The 22182-nt window shown below is 42.3% G+C and overlaps 1 protein-coding gene across 5 annotated transcripts in view; it reads left to right on the top strand.

Moving 5' to 3' along the window:
- The window catches only part of rpap1 (RNA polymerase II associated protein 1), a 110649-nt gene extending 102674 nt beyond the window's left edge, over nucleotides 1-7975 (top strand). For all 5 annotated transcript variants that reach the window (XM_078563091.1, XM_078563092.1, XM_078563089.1 and 2 more), the window contains 2 exons: nucleotides 5788-5844; nucleotides 7092-7975. In XM_078563091.1, the coding sequence (XP_078419217.1) occupies nucleotides 5788-5844; nucleotides 7092-7247 (213 nt within the window). In that variant the 3' untranslated portion in view covers nucleotides 7248-7975. The remainder of the gene's footprint in view (nucleotides 1-5787; nucleotides 5845-7091) is intronic.
- Nucleotides 7976-22182: the final 14207 nt, after the last annotated feature.

The raw sequence follows: 22182 nt of genomic DNA on the forward strand, positions 1-22182 counted from the left end.
AATAAACTTGTGGAGCTTATGGGGGTAAAGTGGGGGAATGGGACTGATTGGATTGCTCTACAGAGAATTGGCATGGACTCGAAGGGCTGAATGACCTCCTCCTGTGCCATGGTGACTCTATGACTGGGAAGAAATTGAAAATTTCAAGACTTGAGATGGATAGGTTTTTGGTTGCCTTAGCCCTCATGCTGCTGAAACACTTGACATTACTTTTGTCACCTCCAATCTTGGCCATTCCAATGCTCTCTTTTCTGATCTCCTTGAATCTTCATGAGCTTCAGCTCGTCATAAATTCAGCTGGCCATGTCCTAACCCACACCAAATGATGCTAACCCATCATCCCTGTACTCACTGAGCTACAATGACTCCCTGTTGCCTCACATCTCCAATTTAAAATTATCATCCTCCTGTTCAACTAGGATATTAAGGATTGTAGAGTTGATGTACAGATCAGTCAAATTTTCATTGAATGGCAGAAGGTGCCTGAAGGACTAAGTGGGCTCCACCTGTTCCTATGAAAAATTCCACGTAATTGCCCAGTGGCCAAAGACTGCCCAACCGATTTGGCCTCAAAACATTCAGAGCAAGGAGGCTGCAAGCTTGTTACGGTCTGAACATAATTATGTGATCCCAGCCAGCGATGTGGTGTCGGGGGCACAACCACCATTGGCTAAAGAGGAGTGAAATAATCAGCCAGGGTGCATTCTCCTCATCCCTAACCAATCATAGTTTTGGGAAGGCTGGGGTGAGAACAGGATATTGCTCAGCTATGGTGCCCCCACAGTCAAACAACCGGTGTAGGTTGGTTACTTGGATGAGATACTGGGTGGCTGTTGTATCTGTGGACTCAGCAACTTTATGAGAAGGGACAGAAAGCAAATCCTGAAAAATACCTGGCACCAAGCAGATATGCTCGCCCCCTCATCCTCACACATGGACCCACAATTTAGTTCTGAATTGCAAACCGTACTTCTGGTTAAGATAGCGCAATGAAGCTAAATTTAAAAGGTCATGTTATTCATCAAAGTCTTCGACCGTACGTACCTTTATTATATCCCACCACTGTCCCCCCCCACCCCCCCCGCTTACAAACGCACAACTTGATTTAAGTCTAGTCTCAGTGACATGAAAACAGAAAGTGCTGGAAAAACTCAGGAATGGCAGCATATGCGGACAGAGATATGGAGTTAGCGTTTCGAGTTGGAGTTCTGAAGAAGTCATTTTGGACTTGAAACGTTAACTCTGTTTCTCTCTCCACAGATGCAGCCAGACCTGCTGAGGATTAAAACACTTTCTATTTTTATTTCAGATTTCCAGCATCTGCAGTATTTTGCTTTTATTTTAGTCTTGGTGATAATGGCTCACTGGGCCGTTACTTTATCCTTCAAAAGAGTGACTGTGGTAAAGAAAGAACTTGCATTTGTCTTTCTTTTAAATGAGATGTTACATGGTCTATCCTCTCAGGTGGGTGTTAAAGATCCCATAACACTATTTTGAAGAAGAGCAGGGGAGTTCTCCCCAGTATCCTAGCCAATATTGCTCCCTCAGTCAACATCACAGGAACAAATTGTCTGGTCATTATCACATTGTTGTTTCTGGGAACTTGCTGACTGTAAATTGACAGCTGTGTTTCCTACATTACAACAGTGATTATACTTCAAAAAGTACTTCATTGATTGTAAAGCATCTTAGGAGGTGCTGAGGTCGTGAAAGGTACTGTCTATCTTTTCTTGGCTCACATAGGGAACTCCTGGTGATTGACAGCTGGCTATTACACCTTAAGTGCCTGTCAGAGCTGATCCTGACTGCACCTGGTGCAGTTGGATAGAAGGTAAAAGCTGGTACCCCTATCCAATTTATTTTTCTTCTTGTCTCTCTAATCCCATATCTCTCTCTTCCATGTACATTCTGAGGTAGATTGGTGTCAAAGGCTACAAGCCCAGTCTGATCTCATGCAGAGCAAACCATTGGCATAATATATAAATCATTTGTACCTGTGACATCAGCAACTACTTGCATTTATATAGCAACTTTAACATCATAAAATGTCCCAAGGTGCTTCACAAGAGTGTTATCAAGCAACTTGACACTGAGCTACATAAAGAGCTATTAGCATAGTGACCAAAAGTTTGGTTTTATGATGTGGCTTGAAGTAGAAGAAAGAGAGTTTAAGGGAGGAAATTAAAGCTGCGAAGCTGGGCAGCTGAAGAAATTGGGAGATGGACAAGAGGTTAGAATTGGAGGAGCACAAAGGTTTCGAAGGCAGGCTACAGCAAAAGGGAGGGACAAGCCTGGTGTGGGGAGGAGCAGGTGCATTTTGAACAGGGCGATGAGAATTTTAAATTTGAGACTTTGCTGGACTGGGAGTCAATGTAGGTGAGCGAGCACAAGAGTGCAGGGTGAACAGGACATAATAAATCCTCAGGCACCAGTCGGAGTAGTTTAAAGGACAGGGTACTAGGTTTTGGCTGGTGTTTGTCAGCCTATTGCCCCAACAGGAGATAATGCCTCCAGGAAAGGAGGCAAGAAATGGAATTAAAATTGAAAGCAGTGCAGAGGGGAATTCATTCTGTGATAAATCAACTGCTTAAGTGTCAGCTTTAGACCTGTAAGTAAGGTGGCAATTAATCTCTGAAGGCGACCTCCTGAAAGTCAGAAGTGTTTATGGCTCTCGATCCCCAAGTCAGAGTAGTAGTTCCTATTAAGTAGCTCATTAATTACCCTTGAGTTATAAAGATTCCCGAGAAATAAAGTGGCCCTCGTTGCCCTTCAATCTTTCTCCTCCCCCACACTCTTCTGGTGTTAATGACTAGTCGGCACTTGCCATAGGTAGAAGGCACCTATGAAAGGAAAGAAAAACTTGTATTTATACAGCACCTTTCCTGGCCTCAGGATGTTCCAAAGCGCTTTACAGTCAATGAAGTATTTATTGAGGTGGCATTACTGTTGTAAAGTAAGAAACATTGCAGTCAATTTGCACACAGGAAGCTCCCACAACAGCAATGTCAATGTTGATCAGTTGAATCTGTTTTAAAGCTGTTGGTTCAGGGATGAATGTTGGCCAGGACACCGGGAGCAACAACCCTGCTCCTCTTCTAAATAATATCATGGGATCTTTTACTTCCATCCAAGAGAGAACAAACAGGGCTTCAGTTTAACATCTCATCTGCAAGACAGCACCATTGACAGTGCAGCCCCACTTCGGTACTGGCCTGAAGTGTTGGCCTAGATTTTGTGCTCAAGTCTCTGGAGTGGACCCAGGGCCTTCAGAGGTAAGTGTGTGAACTGAAGCCCAAGTCTTTGTTTACTGCAATATGTGAATTATAGTAGCCCTTGTATCTTAACAAATATTTATCACTGTGCCAACAAAATTCAAATAGATTTTCATTGCTGTTGTGGAAACTTGTGCATAAATTGACTGCCACATTTCCTACATCAGAGCAGTGACTACACTCATTGGCTGTCAAGCACTTTGGAATATCCTGAGGTCATGTAAGACATTATGTGAACGTAGATTCTTTCTTTTTTCTTGTGTTCCTGATGTCACTAAGGATGTCTTACTCATCTGCAACTGTTGTTTCTCATACCCCAAAATTAGTAGATGAGAGCCTTCTATTGGAGTAGCTTTAACCGTCTGATCTGAAATGTGTGTGCAATCGGGATGAGCTTGGTTGCACAGCACAATCTGTCCCTACATTGGCCATGGCGTTCAGGAAGGCTGCAGGGCATTGGAATGGAACAATGTCACAAAGGTGCAGCCGAGATACTTTATTCAGTTTAAGGTTTGAGATTTTTGGGACAGTGAGGGAATTTTCCTTCACATCTACTGTGTTTGAGCTGGGAATCCTTATTTCTGGTGATTTGGTGCCTGAAATGGTGGGTTTCTGTTACCCAGTACTAATGCATACGATATAACATATAACCAATAGAGGTCTTTAAAACTATGAAGGGGTTGGGGAGACGTAGAGAATATGTTTCCACTTGTAGAAGAATTCAAAACTAAGGGCCCTAAACAAGCTCCAATAAATTCAATAAAGCATTCAGGAGAGATTTGTTTACAGTGAGTATAGCTAGAATGTGAAATTCGCTATTCCAAGGAATAGTTAATGCGTAGATACCATGAAGGAGAAACTAGTACATACGAACATGCGAATTAGGAACAGGCATTGGCCATTCGGCCCCTCGAGCCTGCTCTGCCATTCAATAAGATCATGGTTGATCTGATTGCTGTCTCACTGCCACTATCCTGCCTACCCCCGATACCCTCTGATTCCCTTGTTAGTCAAGAATCTGTCTACCTCTGCCTTAAAAATATTCAACGACTCTGTTTCTACCACTCTCTGGGGAAGATTATTCCACGGGCTTACAACTCTCTGAGGAAAAAAAAAGTTCTCACCTCAGGGTACTTCTATTTAAGCTGTGCCCCCTAGTTCTGGTCTCTCCCACAAGGGGAAACATCATTTCAGCATCCACCCTGTCAAGCCCCCTCAGTGTCTTATATGTTTCAATCGGATCACTCCTCATTCTTCTAAACTCCCAAAGGATACCTGTCCAACCTTTCCTCATAAAATAATCCCCGGATCCCAGAATTCAGCTGAATGAAACTTCTTTGTACTGGGACAGTTTGGTTAGGGCACAGCTAGTTCTGGAGCACAAGTTTTCAGTAACACAGCCAGGATGTTGTCAGAGCCCATAGTCTTTGCTGTTTCCGGTGCCTTCAGCCGTTTCTTGATATCACGTATAGTGAATCGAATTGGCTAAAGACTGGCACCTGTGCTCTTGTGGACCTCAGGAGGAGGCCAAGACGGATCACTTGTTCCATCCGGCTGAAGATAGTTGCAAACACTAGAGCCACGTCTGTTGCACTGATGTGCTGGACAATCCCATGATTGAGGATGGTGAAATTGTTGGGCCTCTTCCTCTCTTTAACTGTTTAATTGTCCACCACCATTCATGACTGAATGCGGCAGGACAGGCAGGATGTCTATTTTTGTGCTGTATATTCTATGTAATCCGTCACCTTGAGCACAAAATTATTAATAAATGCGAAATTTTGTTAGGAACTGCTGGCCTATTCAATCGAACAATACTTCAGCCTTGAAAGGATTCAGAATGAAATGTAATCTTTGCGAACCAGAAGCCCTGGCATATTATCAGGGTGAGATTCAGCATTCCACAGGGATTAGATGTCTTGCATCATCTCTAATGCAGAAATAAATTAGGTGCACGTACAGCTGAAACCTGAAAAATGCATCGGTGCTTTAGAAAGATATGTAAAGTTTAGGCCAGGGTTCCTGCATACTGCAGATAAAGCAGTCAATTTAAAACACCAATCACAACACATCAATCAGTATTTTGGGCTAAATCAGAACAGCAGAAATAGCACTTGACAAAGAAGCAGTAACTTGGTCAAAAGTGATTAGCTTTCTAAAGTGTGCATGGTCACATCCCTGGATGACAGTATAAGTGTGTTTATAATGTAAGGATTTTGCACCGGGATTGACATCAATTATACCATAACTAATAAGCGACCTGATGGACTTCAGCCACATCAGTTGGGCTTTATTGTAATCACTGATTGGAACGTTATGTTTGTTCAGCCAGTCACAATGAAGATTAAAGTCCAAGAGACTAGCAGTTTATTTACAATATGCCAAAATATTCATTGAAATGCTCGAGTGTTTAGTTATAATAAGTTAAAGCAGTTAGTATACTGTAGTGTTTCAAACCTTGACGGTGTGCATCATATCATACTGTTTTCTGTAGTGATGTTTTGTTGTTTTGCAGGCGTCCGATGCTGCCAGAAGGAGCATGCTTCGAAAATCTTTCTTATTAACAGATGAGGTGGGTATTTACCTGTTTTTATTTCAGATTTCCAGCATCCACAGTACTTTGCTCTTGCACCTTGGGGAATAGTGGGTACAGAATTAAGTTTCTTCTAGGCAAAGCATACTGTTTTATCCCTGTACAAACAAGGCCCACTGTTCTGTCCTAATACAAGACCTTGGTCAGGTCTCACTTACAATATTGTGTCCTGTTTTAGTTTCCTTGCATGGCGAGTAATATTAAGGGTGTGGAAAAGGTGCAGATGAGGGCCACTAGACTCATTCTCAGTATAAAGCATTTTAATTATCAAGATAGGCTAAAAGATTTGGGACTCTACACTTTAAATACATATAGGCTTAGGAGTGATCGGATCGAGGTTTATAAGATGATGAAAGGAGTAGACAGTTTGCGTAGATGGGTTGTTCTAATTAAATAGGTTAGGGAGGAAGGGATCACAATTTTAAATTGTATAAGGCTAGATCTAGATTAGATATCAGGAAGTAGTTCTTTTAGAGAATGGTGGAGCTCTGGAACAGCTGCTTTCTTGTATGGTGGTCAGTGATTTGTTGAGTTCCTTCAAGCAAAAGCTGGATCTGCGTCTGGCTGGGGCTAAGACCATTGCTTTTGCCTCTTCCAGGAGATTACGAGGCTTTCAAGTGGCATGGGATGTCTACAAGGCATTCACCACTGTGGGAGACACGCTGGATAGTCCATAGATTTTATTCCTGTCCATCATTGTTTGTACATTTGGAACTCCTACCCTCTTATAGCGAGGTGCTCAGCACCCTTGAGAGCAGTTCTTGCACAAGGCTTTGTAGATTGGGGCCCCTCTGGTCTTGATTAACATTGCTGTGGCCTCTGAGCCAGATGGTTGTAAGTTGCCATCCCACTCCAGAGACACGAGGACAAAATCCAGGCTGACGTTCCAGTGTGATGCTGAGGGAATGCTGCACGGCCAGAGGTGCCGTCATTCAGATGAGACTTGAAATCGAAACCCCATTTGCCCTCTCAGATGGATTTAAAAAGATCACATGGCACTATTTTGAAAAGGGAAGTCTTTGCCAACATTTATCTTTCAACACTGAAGAAAACAAAAACAGATTACCTAGCCATTGTTGTTGTGAGATTTTGCTGTGCACAAATTGGCTCTCGCATTTCTTACATTACAGCAGTGACTATGCTTCAACATTGTCTAGAAAGCCCTTTGAAATGTCCTGAGGTGGTGAAAGGAATAAATGCAGATTATTTCCTTCTTTCCTGTCTAGGTACTAAGAAGGCATCTTCTTCACTTCAAGCTGCCCAACGTGGAGTCGCCCTGTGGGTTTGACATGTACGAGGAGCTGCCCCCGATGAGACGCAGGTGGATGCAAAAAGTCCTTGGGGATCTTCTAAACCCAGAGACGGGGCCGGAGGCAAAGTGACAGGCGAGGAGCTGGCGCCTGGGAGGTGGGAGAGAAGCAGCCATTTACAGGGAAGACCTCCAGTCCAGTGGGTGCCTTTTGACTCTCGGGCATGTGAGACCAACCCCCACAGAAAGCGAAGTCCGCACGTAACTCGGTCTGAATCTTGTACACGAGCAGGATCAGGAGACGGCTGAGAAATGGCGCCCAAGAGAAGGTTTTAATCTGCAGTCAAGGTAGACCCTAACAATGGAATACCGGTTGTGTGGGTCATACAGGAGGTGTCTCCCCGTCTCGCACCACCCCCCACCGCCCCCCAAATTCACCAGAACAGGTTTTACCTTATATGAAATACTCCTGCCGACCAGCAGCAAGTCCGCAAGCCAATGCTGTCTTGCATTACTGATGTTTTAACTGTGCCGCGGATTGGGAGGGCCAGACCTATACTCACTCAGAGATGCCGCATTAATTAACCAAAGAGTCGATTGCCCATTTTGAAGTAGAGTGAAGATTTCTGGAAAGGGCGGATGAACTTTGTTGCTACAGTTTCACAGAGGAAGATGAAGGCTTCCCGTAACAGCCTGGCACATTGTGAATTGTGCAGATTGTGCTGTTAAATCCTCTGTGGATGCAATTGCTTGGTGTTAAGGCAGTTTACATGGATCAGGTTTTACATCTGCTGTATGAACTGTGAGCTACAAGTCCAATGTACATTACTGTGGAATAAATTATGCAACCCTTGTCTTTCATATTTAAGTGTGTGTGCGTTGGGACATGGCAGGGGATGGCCTGGGAAAGGTTTAGATCAGTTGAATACAGGGTCCAAGGAAGTTTGTTTTGAACCATTTGTTAGGCCTCAGCTGGAGTAATAGTGTTTAATTCTGGGCACCATGCTTCAAGAAGAATGTCAAGATCTTAGAAAGGGGGCAGAGGAGATTTGCTGGAATGGTACCAGAAATGAGCAACTTCAGTTACATGAAGAGACTGAAAAGCTGAGGTTGTTTTCCTTAGAGCTGAGGAGGTTAAGGGGTGATTTCAAAGAGGTTATTGAGAAGATGGAGAAAACTGATTCCCGTCAGGTGGCTGATAACCAGAGGATTCAGATATTAGATAATTGCCAAATGAAGCAGAGGAGGAGAATGTTATGATCTGGAATGCACAGTCGGAAAGGGTGATTCAAGCGGATTCAGTAATAACTTTCAAAAGAGAATTGGATAAATACTTGAAAATGAAAAATTGGCTGGCCTGTGGGGAAAGATAGCTGTATCGAAGAGCCAACACAGGTATGATGTGCTGAATGGCCTCCTTCAGTGCTGTATGATTCAATGAAGTGGAGCACATTGGCTAACAGAGAGGAATAGAGTGTTTATTAAAAGCTCACAGCTGAAGAAAGCAATCCAGGTTAGAGTGGATGTCCTGGTTTGGCCTAACCAGGCTCTAGTGTTTAAAAATAAATAAAATTAGCCCCATTACCAAGTTAAATAGTCAACCAGCAAGGTTAGTAAAGGAGCTGCAAGTCAACATCAACCTCTCCTCTCTGTCAGACAACAATAAGTTGCATTTATATAGCACCTTTAACATAGTAAAACCTCCCAAGGTGCTTCACAGGAGCATAATTACACTAAAAATTGACACGAAGCCTAAGAAGACATTAGGACAGATGACCAAATTCTTGGTCGGAGAGGTCAAGTGGTTTAGAGAGGGAATTCCAGAAGTTGGGCCCTAGATGGCTAAAGGCATGGACATCATTGGTGGAGTGGAGGGTGATTAAGAGGCTAGAGTTGGAGGAGCACAGAGATCATGGTTACCTGGGGAACAGGAGGATGTTACAGAGGTAGGGAGGGGCGAGACTATGGAGAGGTCTGAATGTGGGGCCTGCAGCTGTCTGCCAGTGACTCTCCTTTAATCTTCTGTTAATGCGACAGAGGCTTATGATGGGGAAATTTACTTTGTCATGCCTGATTTTGTTAGCAAGGGCAATACATCATGATTTCCATGTGCATGTGTTTTGCTAACTAATCCACGTGTGTTTTGCTAACCAACCCACATAAAATTTGATTAATATTTCTTGTCGAAGGTTAAAATGAAGAGCCCGGCCTCTTTTAAGGTTTTGATGTGAAATGAGTTTGGGCCTTCTCCATCCAGTATTCAGTACAAAGCTAGCCTACGGTTTGCAATTGTGCTCAAAGCCCAGAAGATAAATGGTATAGGAACGGGAAAGACAATGCTTTGGTAGAGTAGGGGGTCACACTTCTTAATTTGGAACTGAGGTCAGTGTTGGAGAAAGTTGGGGACCTTCATTCTGGATCCAGGGTTGTGCAGCTGACCTTTGCATGCTAGGTGCTGACACAGGATGCCTGAACTGTCAGTTGTCTCACTCACCAGCATTAACATTCCTCCAAAAAATTTACAAAACAAAGCATAATTCAAAGAATTTTGTCCTACATTACAACGATGTCTGCACTTCAAAAGAGCACTTAAAAAAGAAAGGCTTACATTTATATAGCACCTTTCACAACCTCGGGGCGTCACAAAGGGCTTTACAACGAAGTGCTTTTTGAAGCTTTGTCGCTGTTGTCATGTAGGAAAGGCGGCAGCCAATTTCCACACAGCAAGCTTTCACAAACAGCAATGCGCTAACGACCAGATCGTCTGTTTTTATGATAAAAACAGAAAATGCAGGAAAAACTCAGCCAGCCTGGCAGCATCTGTGGTGAGAGAAACAGAGTTAACGTTTCGAGCTCGTATGACTCTTCTTCAGACTCTTCACAGATGCTGCCAGATCTGTTGAGTTTTTTCAGCATTTTCTGTTTTTATTTCAGACTTCCAGCATCCGTGGTATTATGCTTTTATTTATCTGTTTTTTGAGATGTTGATTGAGGGATAAGAATTGACTGGGCCGCCGGAGAGAACTTCCCTGCTCTCTTTACGCTTCCCTTAGTGAGCAGACGGGACCTCCGTTTAACGACTCATCCAAAAGGCAGCACCTCTGACAGTGCAGCCCTCCCGCAGCTTCGCACTTGAGCGTCAGCCTTGCTTTCTGTGCTCAAGTCTCTGGATTGGGACTTGAGCATAACCTTTTGACACCGAGACAAGCATGCTACCAACAGAGCCACAGCTGACAATTGGCTCTAAAGTGCCAAGCAAACAACAACTGAGTACATCCATTTGACCATGAGTTGGTGTTGCAAACCTGATCCCAATCAGATACAGGGTTGCTGGACAGTGATAGAGAGCCTGAACCTTACTTGATTATTCAGGTCAGGAACACTGGTGCGATTATGGCCTCCCTCTGTAATCACTCTGACTGAGAGCTGCAGAGTCAGCACTAAACACTTGTTTTTAATGCAGCCCCAGTGTGTGCTGAAAGCACCATTTCATCCATATCTCCATCACCCTACTCAATAAACCCTCGCCCCCCCACCACCAAATCATTTTCTCGCAGCTCGTATTTGGTCTTTTTCCTACCTTCTGCACGTGTAAATGCAACGGAGGGTGCTGAATGGGGGAGCGGGGTGGTGTGTCATTCTGATTATTGCTCAATCCTGGGACCCTGCTGGGTTAGTTAGACTCTTTCTCTGTTTCTCACCGTCCGTCTGTGTGCATTTTCTCTTTACACCTTCAAGGATGTCTCCCCATTCCTGACACTGTCGACTAACTTAACTCAACCAGGAGGAGACGTGATGAGGTGAACACTGACCTCAGGCTGCTCAGGTGGAGCAGAGAAAGGATCCTCTCGTATGGCTTCATCTCAGACCACGAGGCGAATTGCAACATTTATTGCATTCTCGTCCATGCATCTCATCATCTCCTCAGTGTGTGCCTTGCTTGTAACCTGCCAGGCCTCTCTAGGTAATATGTTCTTGCTTTGCGCTTCGAACAATGCTTCCTTGTGTGACTAATACTCGGATGCCTGCCAGTCCAGCTGTCTACCAGTTACATTGTTCTTATTTATCAATGTAATTTGTTTACTGCAATGACTAAGGGCATTGACTGACTCGTCGATAACTTCTGTTTTCAGCAGCATCCTTCCGTTCGAGCGTGAATCCAGATAGTGAGTGTCAGCAAAGTTATTTAATGACAAGAAGCCTAACAGTCGGCTCAGCAAGACATCTACGATCGCACCTTGCTGCAGTGGTCGTTGGAGAGTGATCAAGGCGGGGAGCTCTGGCTCATTCTTCGCAACCCTAACGCTGCTGCCAAAGGGAGTGAAGAGAGACATGGGATTTTTCAGGCTGCTCCCAGACATTGGCGATTCCAACGCTCTCCAGGCTGGCCTCTTAGCTCCTGCCCTCCATATACTTGAACTCCTACAAATCTCTGCTGCCCATATCCTAACTCACACCAAATCCTATTTACCCATTGCCTCCGTGCTATACTAGCTCCCAGCCCAACGATGCTTCCTCATCCTGGTGTTCAAATGCCTCCATGGCCTCAGCCCCTCCCTATCTCTGTAACTTACTCCAGCTGCAGGAACCTCCGAGATCTCTGCACTGCTCCAACTTTGGCCCCCTTTACGTTCCCGATTGTAATTGTTCCACTATTGGCAGCTAACTTAACTCAACCAGGAGGAGATGTAATGAGGTGAACACTGACCTCAGGCTGCTCAGGTGGAGCAGAGAAAGGATCCTCTCATATGGCTTCATCTCAGTCCACTAGGCGAATTGCAACATTTCAGCTACCTAGGCACTAAGCTCTGAAATTTCCTCCCTAAACCTCTCCGATCCCCTCTCCTCCTTTAAGACACTCCTTAAAACCTACCTCTTTGATCAAACTTTTGGTCACTTGCCCTAAAATCACTTGATGTGGCTCGATGCCAAATTCTGTTTGATTACTCTTCTATATAGTGTTTGTGAACGTTTTACTCCATTGTTGGTGCATTGTTGTTTTAAGGCTCATTTCCACATTGACCAGTGCCTTTTACCTTGGGGGAGCGAGCCATCGTTTTAAAACATGAAGTGTTTTAGAGAAGAGGGAATGGGTCATTAGGTGATGTGAACGTGCTGCAGGTTAAACTGATGAGACAAAAAAGTGCAACATCTTTCAACAAAGCATATTGTTCATGCCAGGATATACTACTCTTGAATTTGCATGTAATTGGAGCTATTTGAGTTGGCTAAGAGACTATTTGAATCGCTGGTCTCTCTAAATTTAATCTCCTGTTAGCTCTTACCAACAATCTGTTTCACTGTCCAAATGTCTTGTTTGGATAAGCTTTCTGGATGTGGACATCCCGTTGAGCTCCTTCTTCCTCCCTGAACCTCTGTACCCATAGCCGAAAGCAAAATCTCATGTCTGATGGGTTGGCGCACTTAGGAGAGACTGCCATAGAAGAGTAGTGGAACTGAAATGCTCTTCAATAGCAAGAGTTTGCTGACCCCTAGTGGTATTTAAAAGGATTTCTTTAGAGCCTTTTTAGATGAATGTGTATCGTTTTAAAAAGATGTATAAAATAAATCTGAGTGTTTCATATGTAAAATACATGTATTTGTATGTCGCTATATATACATCCATATCTACATGTCAGTTGTGATGCAATGGTAACACTTGCTTCTGAGTTCGAAAGGATGTGGGTTCAAGTCCTGCAGAAACTTGAGCATGATTGGTATTTCATGGAAAGTATAAAATCTGTCTTTCTGAATGGGATAGTCTGTCATCACATAAAAGAATTCCAGAGAGCTTCATTAGATGGGTCAATTGCAAACTACTGTACAAAGGTAAATATACAACACCACCTGTGTTGCTGCAATTCTGCCCTCTTGTACATCCTGGCTTTTCATTGCTTGACTAGCTGCCTAGGCCCTAAATCTGTGACCAAGCCTTTGGCCACTTATCCTCGTATCTCCTGATGTGGCTTGGTGTCAAGTTTTGCCTGTGAAGTTTGTTGGGCCATTGCGCTAAATTAAAAGTACTATTTAAATGCAGGCTATTGTTTAGTGAAGTAAGCACAACTTACTTTTGCGCCTTATGAGGAAGGCTAGTTAAAGTTGTGCCTACGGTATATTATTGCTTCAGTTCACTTTTCCAGTTATTGGTTAAGAAATTTGTTTGGTCCTATGTAGCCAAATCCATGCTTCAGTGAAGTATTTATTCTCCTTTTTTTGAGAGGAAAAGTATGATATAATCAGTCAGATACAACAGCAAAGAGTATTTTCAGGGTTCGCTGCAAGTGACCACAGTTGGATAGATTTGTAGGAAGTGACTGTTCACCTTTAGAAATGGTCTGAGAAGTTAAATCTGCAAAATATAGTTGCAGAAGCATGACTGGTTGCTCGTATCGTGCAAGATGCTGCCACTGGGTGGCATAGGTCTTAGCCATGCCACAGTGGTAGCCCTCTCATCTTGTAGTCAGAAAGCCATGAGTTCAACTTCTACTTCAGGGACATGAGTACATAAGCCAGGAGATTTTGTTACTCATGAGGTGTCGGAACAGCTATTCATCTGATAGTGCGTTGTGACTCCTTAACACACGATCCATGGTACCATGTTCAAGTAGATAGATGAACCAAGTCTATCTATTATACTGACTGTTATGCTATTCCCTAAGGTGATTAATTTTATACCTTAATAGGGAAGTTCGGGATGTTTGTGTGTGTGTATGTATATATCATACAGTATGTTTATATATATGTATATAATTTACAAAATAACCATTTGTACCATTCTTGTAAATCAATTATGCACCCTCTTAGTTCTTGAAATCTTTCCTAAAGTGTGGTGCCCAGAATTGTACCTAATACTCCAGCTGAGGCCTAACAATGTTATCTAAAACTTTAGCATAGCTTCTTGCTTTTGTATTCTATTCCTCTATTAAGAAACCAAAGGATCCATATGGCTAGTCCAGTTAATTTTCTGGTCAATGGTAACCCTAAAGTTGTTGAGAGAGGGAGATTCAGTGGTGGAAATGCCCTTGAATGTCAAGGGAAAATGGTCGGATTCCCTCTTGTTGGAGATGGCCATTGCCTGGCACTTGTGTAGTGTGAATGTCACTGAGGTACATAGAGATGAACATATGAATTTGGTGCAGGAGGCAGGCTATTTGCCCCCTCAAGCCAGTTCTGCCATTTGATAAGATCATGGCTGATTTGATTGTGGTCTCAACTCTACTTTCCTGTTTACCTTTATAATTTTTGACTCTCCCGTTAATCATGAAGCTATCTATATCAGCCTTAAAAATATTCAATAAGCCTGCCTCCACTGCATCTCTGGGGAAGAGAATTCCACAGACTAACGACCCTTTGAGAGAAAGAATTTCTCCTTATTTCCGTATTATATGGGAGACCCCTTATTTTTAAGTCCCCTAGTTCTAGTCTCTTCCATAAGTGGAAACATCCTATCGGCATCCACCCTGTTACGTCGCCTCAGGATCTTATATGTTTCAATAAGATGGCCTCTCATGTAAACTCCAAAGGATACAGGTCAACTTGTCCAGCCTTTCCTCATAAGACAACCTAATTCATCTCAGGAATCAGTCAAGAGAACCTTCTCTGAATTGTTAATGCAATTATACCCTTGCTTAAGTAAGGAGACCAAAAGTGACGGCAGTATCCCAGATGTGGTCTCGTCAAAGCCCTGTACAACTGTAGCAAACCTCTCTACTTTTATACTCTATTCCCATTGCAATAAATACCAACATTCCATTTGCCTTTCCAATCACTTGCTGTGCTTGGATACTAGCTTTTTCTGATTCATATACTAGGACAGCCAAAATCCTCTGTACTGGAGAGTTCTGCAATCTCACCATTTAACTAATAAATTTTTAAGTTTTTCCATTCTTCCTGCCAACATGGAAAAATTCACATTTTACTCCATCTGCCAAATTTTTGCCCACTCACTTAACATCTATATTCTTTTGCAGACCCCTTATGTCCTCTTCACGACTTACTCTTCTACCTATCTTTGTATCATCAGCAAATTTAGCAACCATGCATTCCATCCCTTCAGCCAAGTCATTGTTATAGATTGTAAAGGTTGAGGCCCCAGCACTGATCCCTGTGGCACTCCACTAGTTACAGCTTGCCAACTTGAAAATGACCCATTTATGCCTACTCTCTGTTTCCTGTAAGTTAACCAATTCTTTATCCATGCCCTACCCTAAGAGCTCTTATTTTGTGTGGTAACCTTTCATGTGGCACCATATCAAATGACTTCTGGAAATCCAAGTACACCACATCTACAGGTTCCCCTTTATCCTTGTTGCACGCTACTTCCTCAAATAACTCTAATAAATTAGTCAAAAATGATTTCCCTTTCACAAAGCTATGTTGCCTGCCTGATTGCATTAAGATTTTCTAAGTGCCCTGCTATTACCTCCTTAATAATAGATTCTAGCATTTTATGGCAGGTGTTGGACTAACTGACCTGTAGTTCCCTGCTTTCTGTTCCCCCCCACCCCCACTTTCTTAAATAGAGGAGTTACATTCACTGTTTTCCAATCTGATGGGATCTATCCAGAATCTAGAGAATTTTAGAAAATTATAACCAATACATTTACTATCCCAGCAGCCACTTCTTTTAAGACCCTAGGATGCAGGCCATCAGGTCCAGGTGACTTGCCAGCCTTTAGTTCTAATAATTTTCTCAGTACCCTTTCCATGTTGATTGTAATTGTTTTAATTTCCTTCCTCCTTTTCGCCTCTGGATTTACAAGTATTTCCGGGACGCTATTCGTGTCTTCTACAGTGAAGACAGACACAAAATATCTGTTTAACACTTCTACCATTTCTTTAGTTCCCATTATTAATTCCCCAGACTCTCTCTCTTTCTAGAGGATTAATGCTCACTTTAGTTACTCTTTTCCTTTTTAAATACTTGTAACAACTTTGTTTTTATATTTCTAGCTAGCTTTCATACTCTAATTTCTCCCTCATTTTTTTTAGTCATTCTTTGCTGGTTTTTAAATTCTGTCCAATCTTCTGCCATACCACTAATCTTAGCAGAATTGTACGCTTTTTCTTTCAATTTGATACTATCTTTAACTTCCTTCATTAGCTAGGGATAGTGCATCATTCCAAGAGACTTTCTTTCTCACTGGAACATATCTTTGCTGAGTGTTATGAAATGCCTCCTTAAATGTCTGCCACTGCATCTCTACTGTCTTACTCTTTAACTTAACTTCCCATTTCACTTAATCCAGCTCTGTCTTCATATCCTTGTAATTGTCATTATTTAAGTTTAAAACACTCATCTTAGACTCTTCTGACCCTCAAACTGAATGCAAAATTCAATCATGATGTGATCACTGCTACCCAGATGCTTCTTCACTGTGAAGTCATTAATTAATCCTGTCTCATTACAATTGCCATGTCTAGAATAGCCTGCTCTCTGGCCCTAGAATGTGCTGCTCTAAGAAATTGTTCTAAAATACTCTTTGAACTCATCTTCCAGCCTACCTTTGTGAATCTAATTCGCCCAATATATATATAGATTAAAATCACCCATGATTATTACAGTGCCTTTCTTAGAAGCTCTCATTATTTCTTCCTCTATACCCCGTCCTACAGTGTAGTTACTGTTAGGGGACCTATAAACTACTCCCCCAAATAACTTTTTACCTTTGCTATTTCTTATTTCTAACCAAAGTGATTCTACATCTTGATCTTTAGAACTAAGGCCATCCCTCACTATTGTATTATGTCACCCTCAATTAACAGAGCTACCCCACCAGCTTTTCCAAGCCTCGTGTCCTTCTGAAATGTCAAGTATCCTTGAATATTCAGGTCCCAGTCTTTGTCACTTTGTAGCCACGTCTCTGTAATGGCTAACAGGTCATACATATTAATTTCTATTTGAGCTGTCAATTCATCCGCTCTTTTACGAATGCTGCATGCATTCATAAACAGAGCCTTCAGTTCTGTCTTTTTACTATTTTTATAACCTCTAGCCTTATCTGCTGACACACTCTTTGGTGTGTACGCTCTGTCCCTTCCTGCCACACTCTGACTATCGTTACCCTTAACGGACTATTTAAATGCAAGTTTGTTCCTTTTTTGCCCTCTTTCAACCTGCTTTGTAACATATTTCTTTAATTTTGCTTTTGTGGTTTCCCAGGAACTTTCCTCAGATTAAGCTGCAGATGTCACTATTGAACACAGAGTACAGTCCATTGATGCAAAACATTTAGTAACGACATCAAACTCTCCCCTGCTGTGAGTTCCCATCCATAGCAGTTGTAAAATAGATTCCTATCTGCCATTTGAACGTGAAGCAGAAAATGCTGGAAAGTACACAGCAGCACTGGTGGAGGAAAACAAAATTAATATTTCAGGTCGATAATGTTTCAAGAGAACTGGAAGTTCAAGATTTTAAAGTTTTTGATTGAGTACAGGATCAAGGAAGGGAGGGAGATGAAAGAGCAAGATCATGATTGGGTGGAGAGAGTTAGTGTTTTAAATGACAAAATGAGTGATGGGGTGAGGCAATGGGGCAAGTGAAGAAACCACAATAACTTGCTTTTATGTAGTGCCATTAATATGGTAGAACATCCCAAGCCTCTTCATGGGAGTGTTATCAGAGGTAGAGAGTCAAAGGGGTTTAGGGATGGAATTCCAGAGCTTGGGGCCTAGGCAGTGGAAAGCACAACCGCCAACGATGGGGGATTTTAAATTGGGAATGCTCAAGGAGCCAGAGTTGGAGGAGTGTAGGGCTGGAGGAGGTTACAAAGTGAAGAAGGAGGTGAAAGTTTTAAAATTAAGGTGTTGCTGGACCAGGAGCGCAGTGTAGGCCAGCAGGGATAAAATGGGCAAACTGATTCTTGATGTGTATTAAGATACAAGCAGCAGAGTTTTTGATGAACTCAAGTTCATGTATAAAAGATGTGAGACATCACAGCAGAACCACCACCAACACCTGTTATCCAAGAAAATACAAGCCATGGTTATGATCTAAAGTTGTTCAACACTCGGCTGACACTCTAGTGAGGCGCTAAGGGAATACTGCACTATCAGAGGAGCTGTCTTTTAGTTGAGACATTAAAAGGAGGCTCCATCTTCCCTAATTAAAACAAGTGCTAGAAAAACTCAGCAGGTCTGGTAGCATCTATGGAGAGAGAAACAGCGTAGAGAAACAATATTTTGAGTTCAATATGACTTTGGAACTGAAGAGAGGTAGAAAGGTGATGGTTTTTATGCTGTTGAGAAAGACGGGAGAGTCAGGTGAAAGAACAGGAATGAGTTAGAGGGAGCTTAAATACCAAAGATGTCATAGAACAAAAGGCAAGGGGAGTGATAATGGTTGTAGTAAAGAAACAAAGCATAGATCCAGATTAGGTGTTAATAGTAGAATAAAGGTCAGCTCAGCCTGAAAGCAAAAACAAGATGCAGTATGACATTTGGCAAAAAAATCAAAATGGAGGGCAAAGTTCATGGTCTGAAGTTGTTAAACCCAATGTTGAATCCAGAAGGTTGTAAAATACCTAAATGGAAGATGAGGTGCTGTTCCTCCAGCTTGCATTGGGCTTCACAGGAACACTGCAGCAGGCCGAGGAGGGAAATGTGAGCATGGGAACAAGATGGTAAATTGAAATGACAACTGACCAGAAATTCAGGGTCATGCTTGCAGACTAAGTGGTGGTGTTCTGAAAAATGTTCACCAGTCTGCATTTGGTCTCCCCAGTGTCGAGGAGACTGTCCATCATCCCTAAGGTGGATACAAAAGATCCCATGACATCATTTGAAGAAGACCAGGGGAGTTCTTGGTGAATATTAATCAGTCAACCAACATCACTAAAATTCATCATCTTATTGATCATAATGCTGTTTGTGGGACCTGGCTGAGTGCACATGAGTGTTTCTACATTTCAACAGTGACTACATTTAAGATTGACTGCAAAGTGCTTTGGGATGTCTTGAGGTTGTGAAAAATGCTATATAAATACAAGTCTTTCTTGATTTCCTTTGAATTGGCTTATGTCAAGCGCTTTGAGATATTTTCCTAAGCTAATATGCTATATAAATGCAAATTATGTTTTACCTTTAGAATTATACCATATTAAACATTATCTGCTATTTCTTTGCTTGTCCATTTTAATTTCCCCAGATCTCCTTGTATCTATTGAGCTTCCTAACACTAGGCATCACGTCAGATAAATCAGAAATGCCTCTCACTTTTATTCTTTCGAATGGTGCAAGCCACAAGCAGGTCATCAGGTCATCTGCCCCCAATCTATGAAGTTCCATGAGTTCTCACTGCCCAAAGATGACCTTTCCTGCTCTTACAGCCGAGAAGGAGGCCATTCTGCCCATTGTGCCTCTGCTGGCTATCTATCCAATTAATTCTACCCCCCAAACACCCCACCCTGCTTTTTCCCCATAACCTATTTCTCTAATTCCCTTTAATCGCCTCCTGAGATTTATAGTAAAATGAGCTGACTTGCTATTGGATATGAAAGCCATAGTCACGTTTCATACATTTGCATAGGAGCCTCATGAAAACCCATCATTGTTGGGGGGAAAAAGCTTCTAGCATGTGGAAATGTGGCTTGACAGTGAACCTGGGGTTGCAACTCTAGTTAGCCGTATTCCTGTAGGTTTCATCACATGACCTTCAAAAGCCAGGTTGACCAACTCCTATGAAATAAAATAAGGGGCACTTTGACCGTGGGACCAAGTGGGCAAGGTGCTGATCACCATAAGAGCAGGGGGAGGGTGGTGCTGGTGATCATAACTTGCCTGGGGGCCGGTGGCCATGGTACACATGCTCACAAAAAAAAGAGGCACAGGTAAGTCAAGATTCCCAGGCTCGGTCTTCCACAGGTTGCCATAGGAATAAGGGAGAAAGGAAGCCCCTGGGACAAAGAGATTTTCCCTTAAAATATGGAACAGTTGCTACCCCTGCCAACAGCCTACCCAAACAGCCTTATTTCCCCATTTTCAATGTTTTCATTAGTAAACAGAAATTTTCAAACAAAATGAAAAAGACACAGCTTCCCTATTACCCCCTATGATTTTTCTCCTGAGTTTGCTTGCAGCAATGCCTTTGATTCCTGGAGACTCCAGGCCAACCTTTGAGAGTTGAAAACCCTAAGGTAGAGAAGGGGAAGTTTCTGTAATGTGTTCAGGAGAATTTTCTTGATGAGTATGTTTCTGACCCAGCAAGGAAGGAGGCATTGCCGGACCCAGTTCTGGGGAATGAGGTCAATCAAATGGATCGAGTGTCAGTAGGGGAACATTTAGGGGACCGTGTTCATAATATCATAAGATTTGGGTTAGCTATGGAAAAGAACAAGGAGCAAACTAGAGTAAAAATACTTAATTGGGGAGGGCCAATTTCATTGCGGTGAGGATGGCTTAGAAAAATTGCACTAAAATATTAGCAGGCAAAACTATAATGGGACAATGGGCTTTTAGAGATGAATAGTTCAGAAACAGTTGAGGTGCATTCCCATGGGGGAGAAACGTAGGACAATAAAGCCAGAGTTCCCTGGATGATGGAAGAGATGGAGAGTAAGGTGAAGCAGAAAAAGTACATTTATGGCAGGTGTCAGGTTGATAATACAAGCGAGGATCAGGCTTAATTTCAAAAGTTTAGAGGGAAATTGGAAAAGAAAATAAAGGCAAAGGGAGAGTGTGAGACAAGACTGGTAGCTGACATAAAAGGAAATCCAAATATTTTCTATAGGCATATAAATAGTAAAAGGAGCGGCTGATTAGGAACCAAAAAGAGGATGTATGTATGGAGGCAGAATGACATGGCTGAGATTCTAAATTAGTACTTTGCATCTGTCTTCACCAAGGAAGAAGATGCTGCCAAAGTCATGAGGTCAAGAAGAGGTAGTTAAGACACAGGATCAACTAAAAATTGATTAAAAGAATGCATTAGAAAGACTGGTTCCACTTTAAAGTTGATAAGTCACCAGGACTGGATGGGACCCGTCTGAGGAAACTGAGGGAAGTAAGGATGGAAATTTCAGAGGCTCTGGCCATAGCCTTTCAATCCCCCTTAGATATGGGGGTGCTGCTGGAGGACTGGATAATTGCAAATGTTACACTTTTTTTTAAACAAGAGTGTAAGGATAAACTGAGCAACTACAGCCCATCAGTTTAACCTTGGTGGTGGGGAAGTTTTAAGAAACAATAATCTGGGACAAAATTGAAAGTCACTTGGACAAGTGTGGATTAATTAAGGAAAACCAGCATGGATTTGTTAAAGGCAAAATTGTGTTTAACAAATTTGAATGCATTTTCTGATGAGTAACAGTGGGTTATGAGGATAATATGGTTGATGTGGTGAACACGGACTTCCAAAAGACATTTAGTGTAGTTCCACATAACAGACTTGCCAGCAAAGTTGAAACCCATGGAATAAAGGGCAGGAGCAACATGGATATGAATTTGGCAGAGTGACAAGAAACAGAGTAGTGGTGAACGGTTGTTTTTTGGACTGGAGGGTGATGTATAATGGGGTTCCTCAAGGATTGGTACTAGGACCACTGCTTTTCTTTATGTATCTTAATGACCTAAAGTTGGGTGCAAAGGGCATGATTTTGAAATTTGTAACTGACAAAAAAACTTGGAGGTATCGTGAACTGTGAAGATAGTGACAGACTTCAAGAGGACATAGCCTCTTGAAGTGGATTGGGTGGACACATGGCAGATGATATTTAATGCATAGAAGTGTGAAGTGATGCATTTGAAGGAGGCAAATGAAGAAAGGCAATACAGAATAAAAGAAACAATTGTAAAGGGAACTAAAAGAGCAGTGGGGTGTATGTGCACAAATCATTGAAGATGGTAGGACAGTTGAGAAAGCAGTTAAAAAAGCATATGGGATCCTGGGCTTTATAAATGAAGGCACAGGGCACAAGGCAAGCAATTTATGATGTACCTTCAGTCTCAGCTGGCGTATTGCGTCCAATTCTGGGCACTGTACTTTCAGAAAAATGTGAAGGCTTTAGAGATGGTGCAGAAAAGATTCATGAGAATGGTTCCCAGGGATGAAGGACTTAGTTACATGGCTA

Source organism: Cetorhinus maximus, chromosome 18 (assembly GCF_964194155.1).
Source record: "Cetorhinus maximus chromosome 18, sCetMax3.hap1.1, whole genome shotgun sequence".
NCBI classification, from domain to species: domain Eukaryota; kingdom Metazoa; phylum Chordata; class Chondrichthyes; order Lamniformes; family Cetorhinidae; genus Cetorhinus; species Cetorhinus maximus.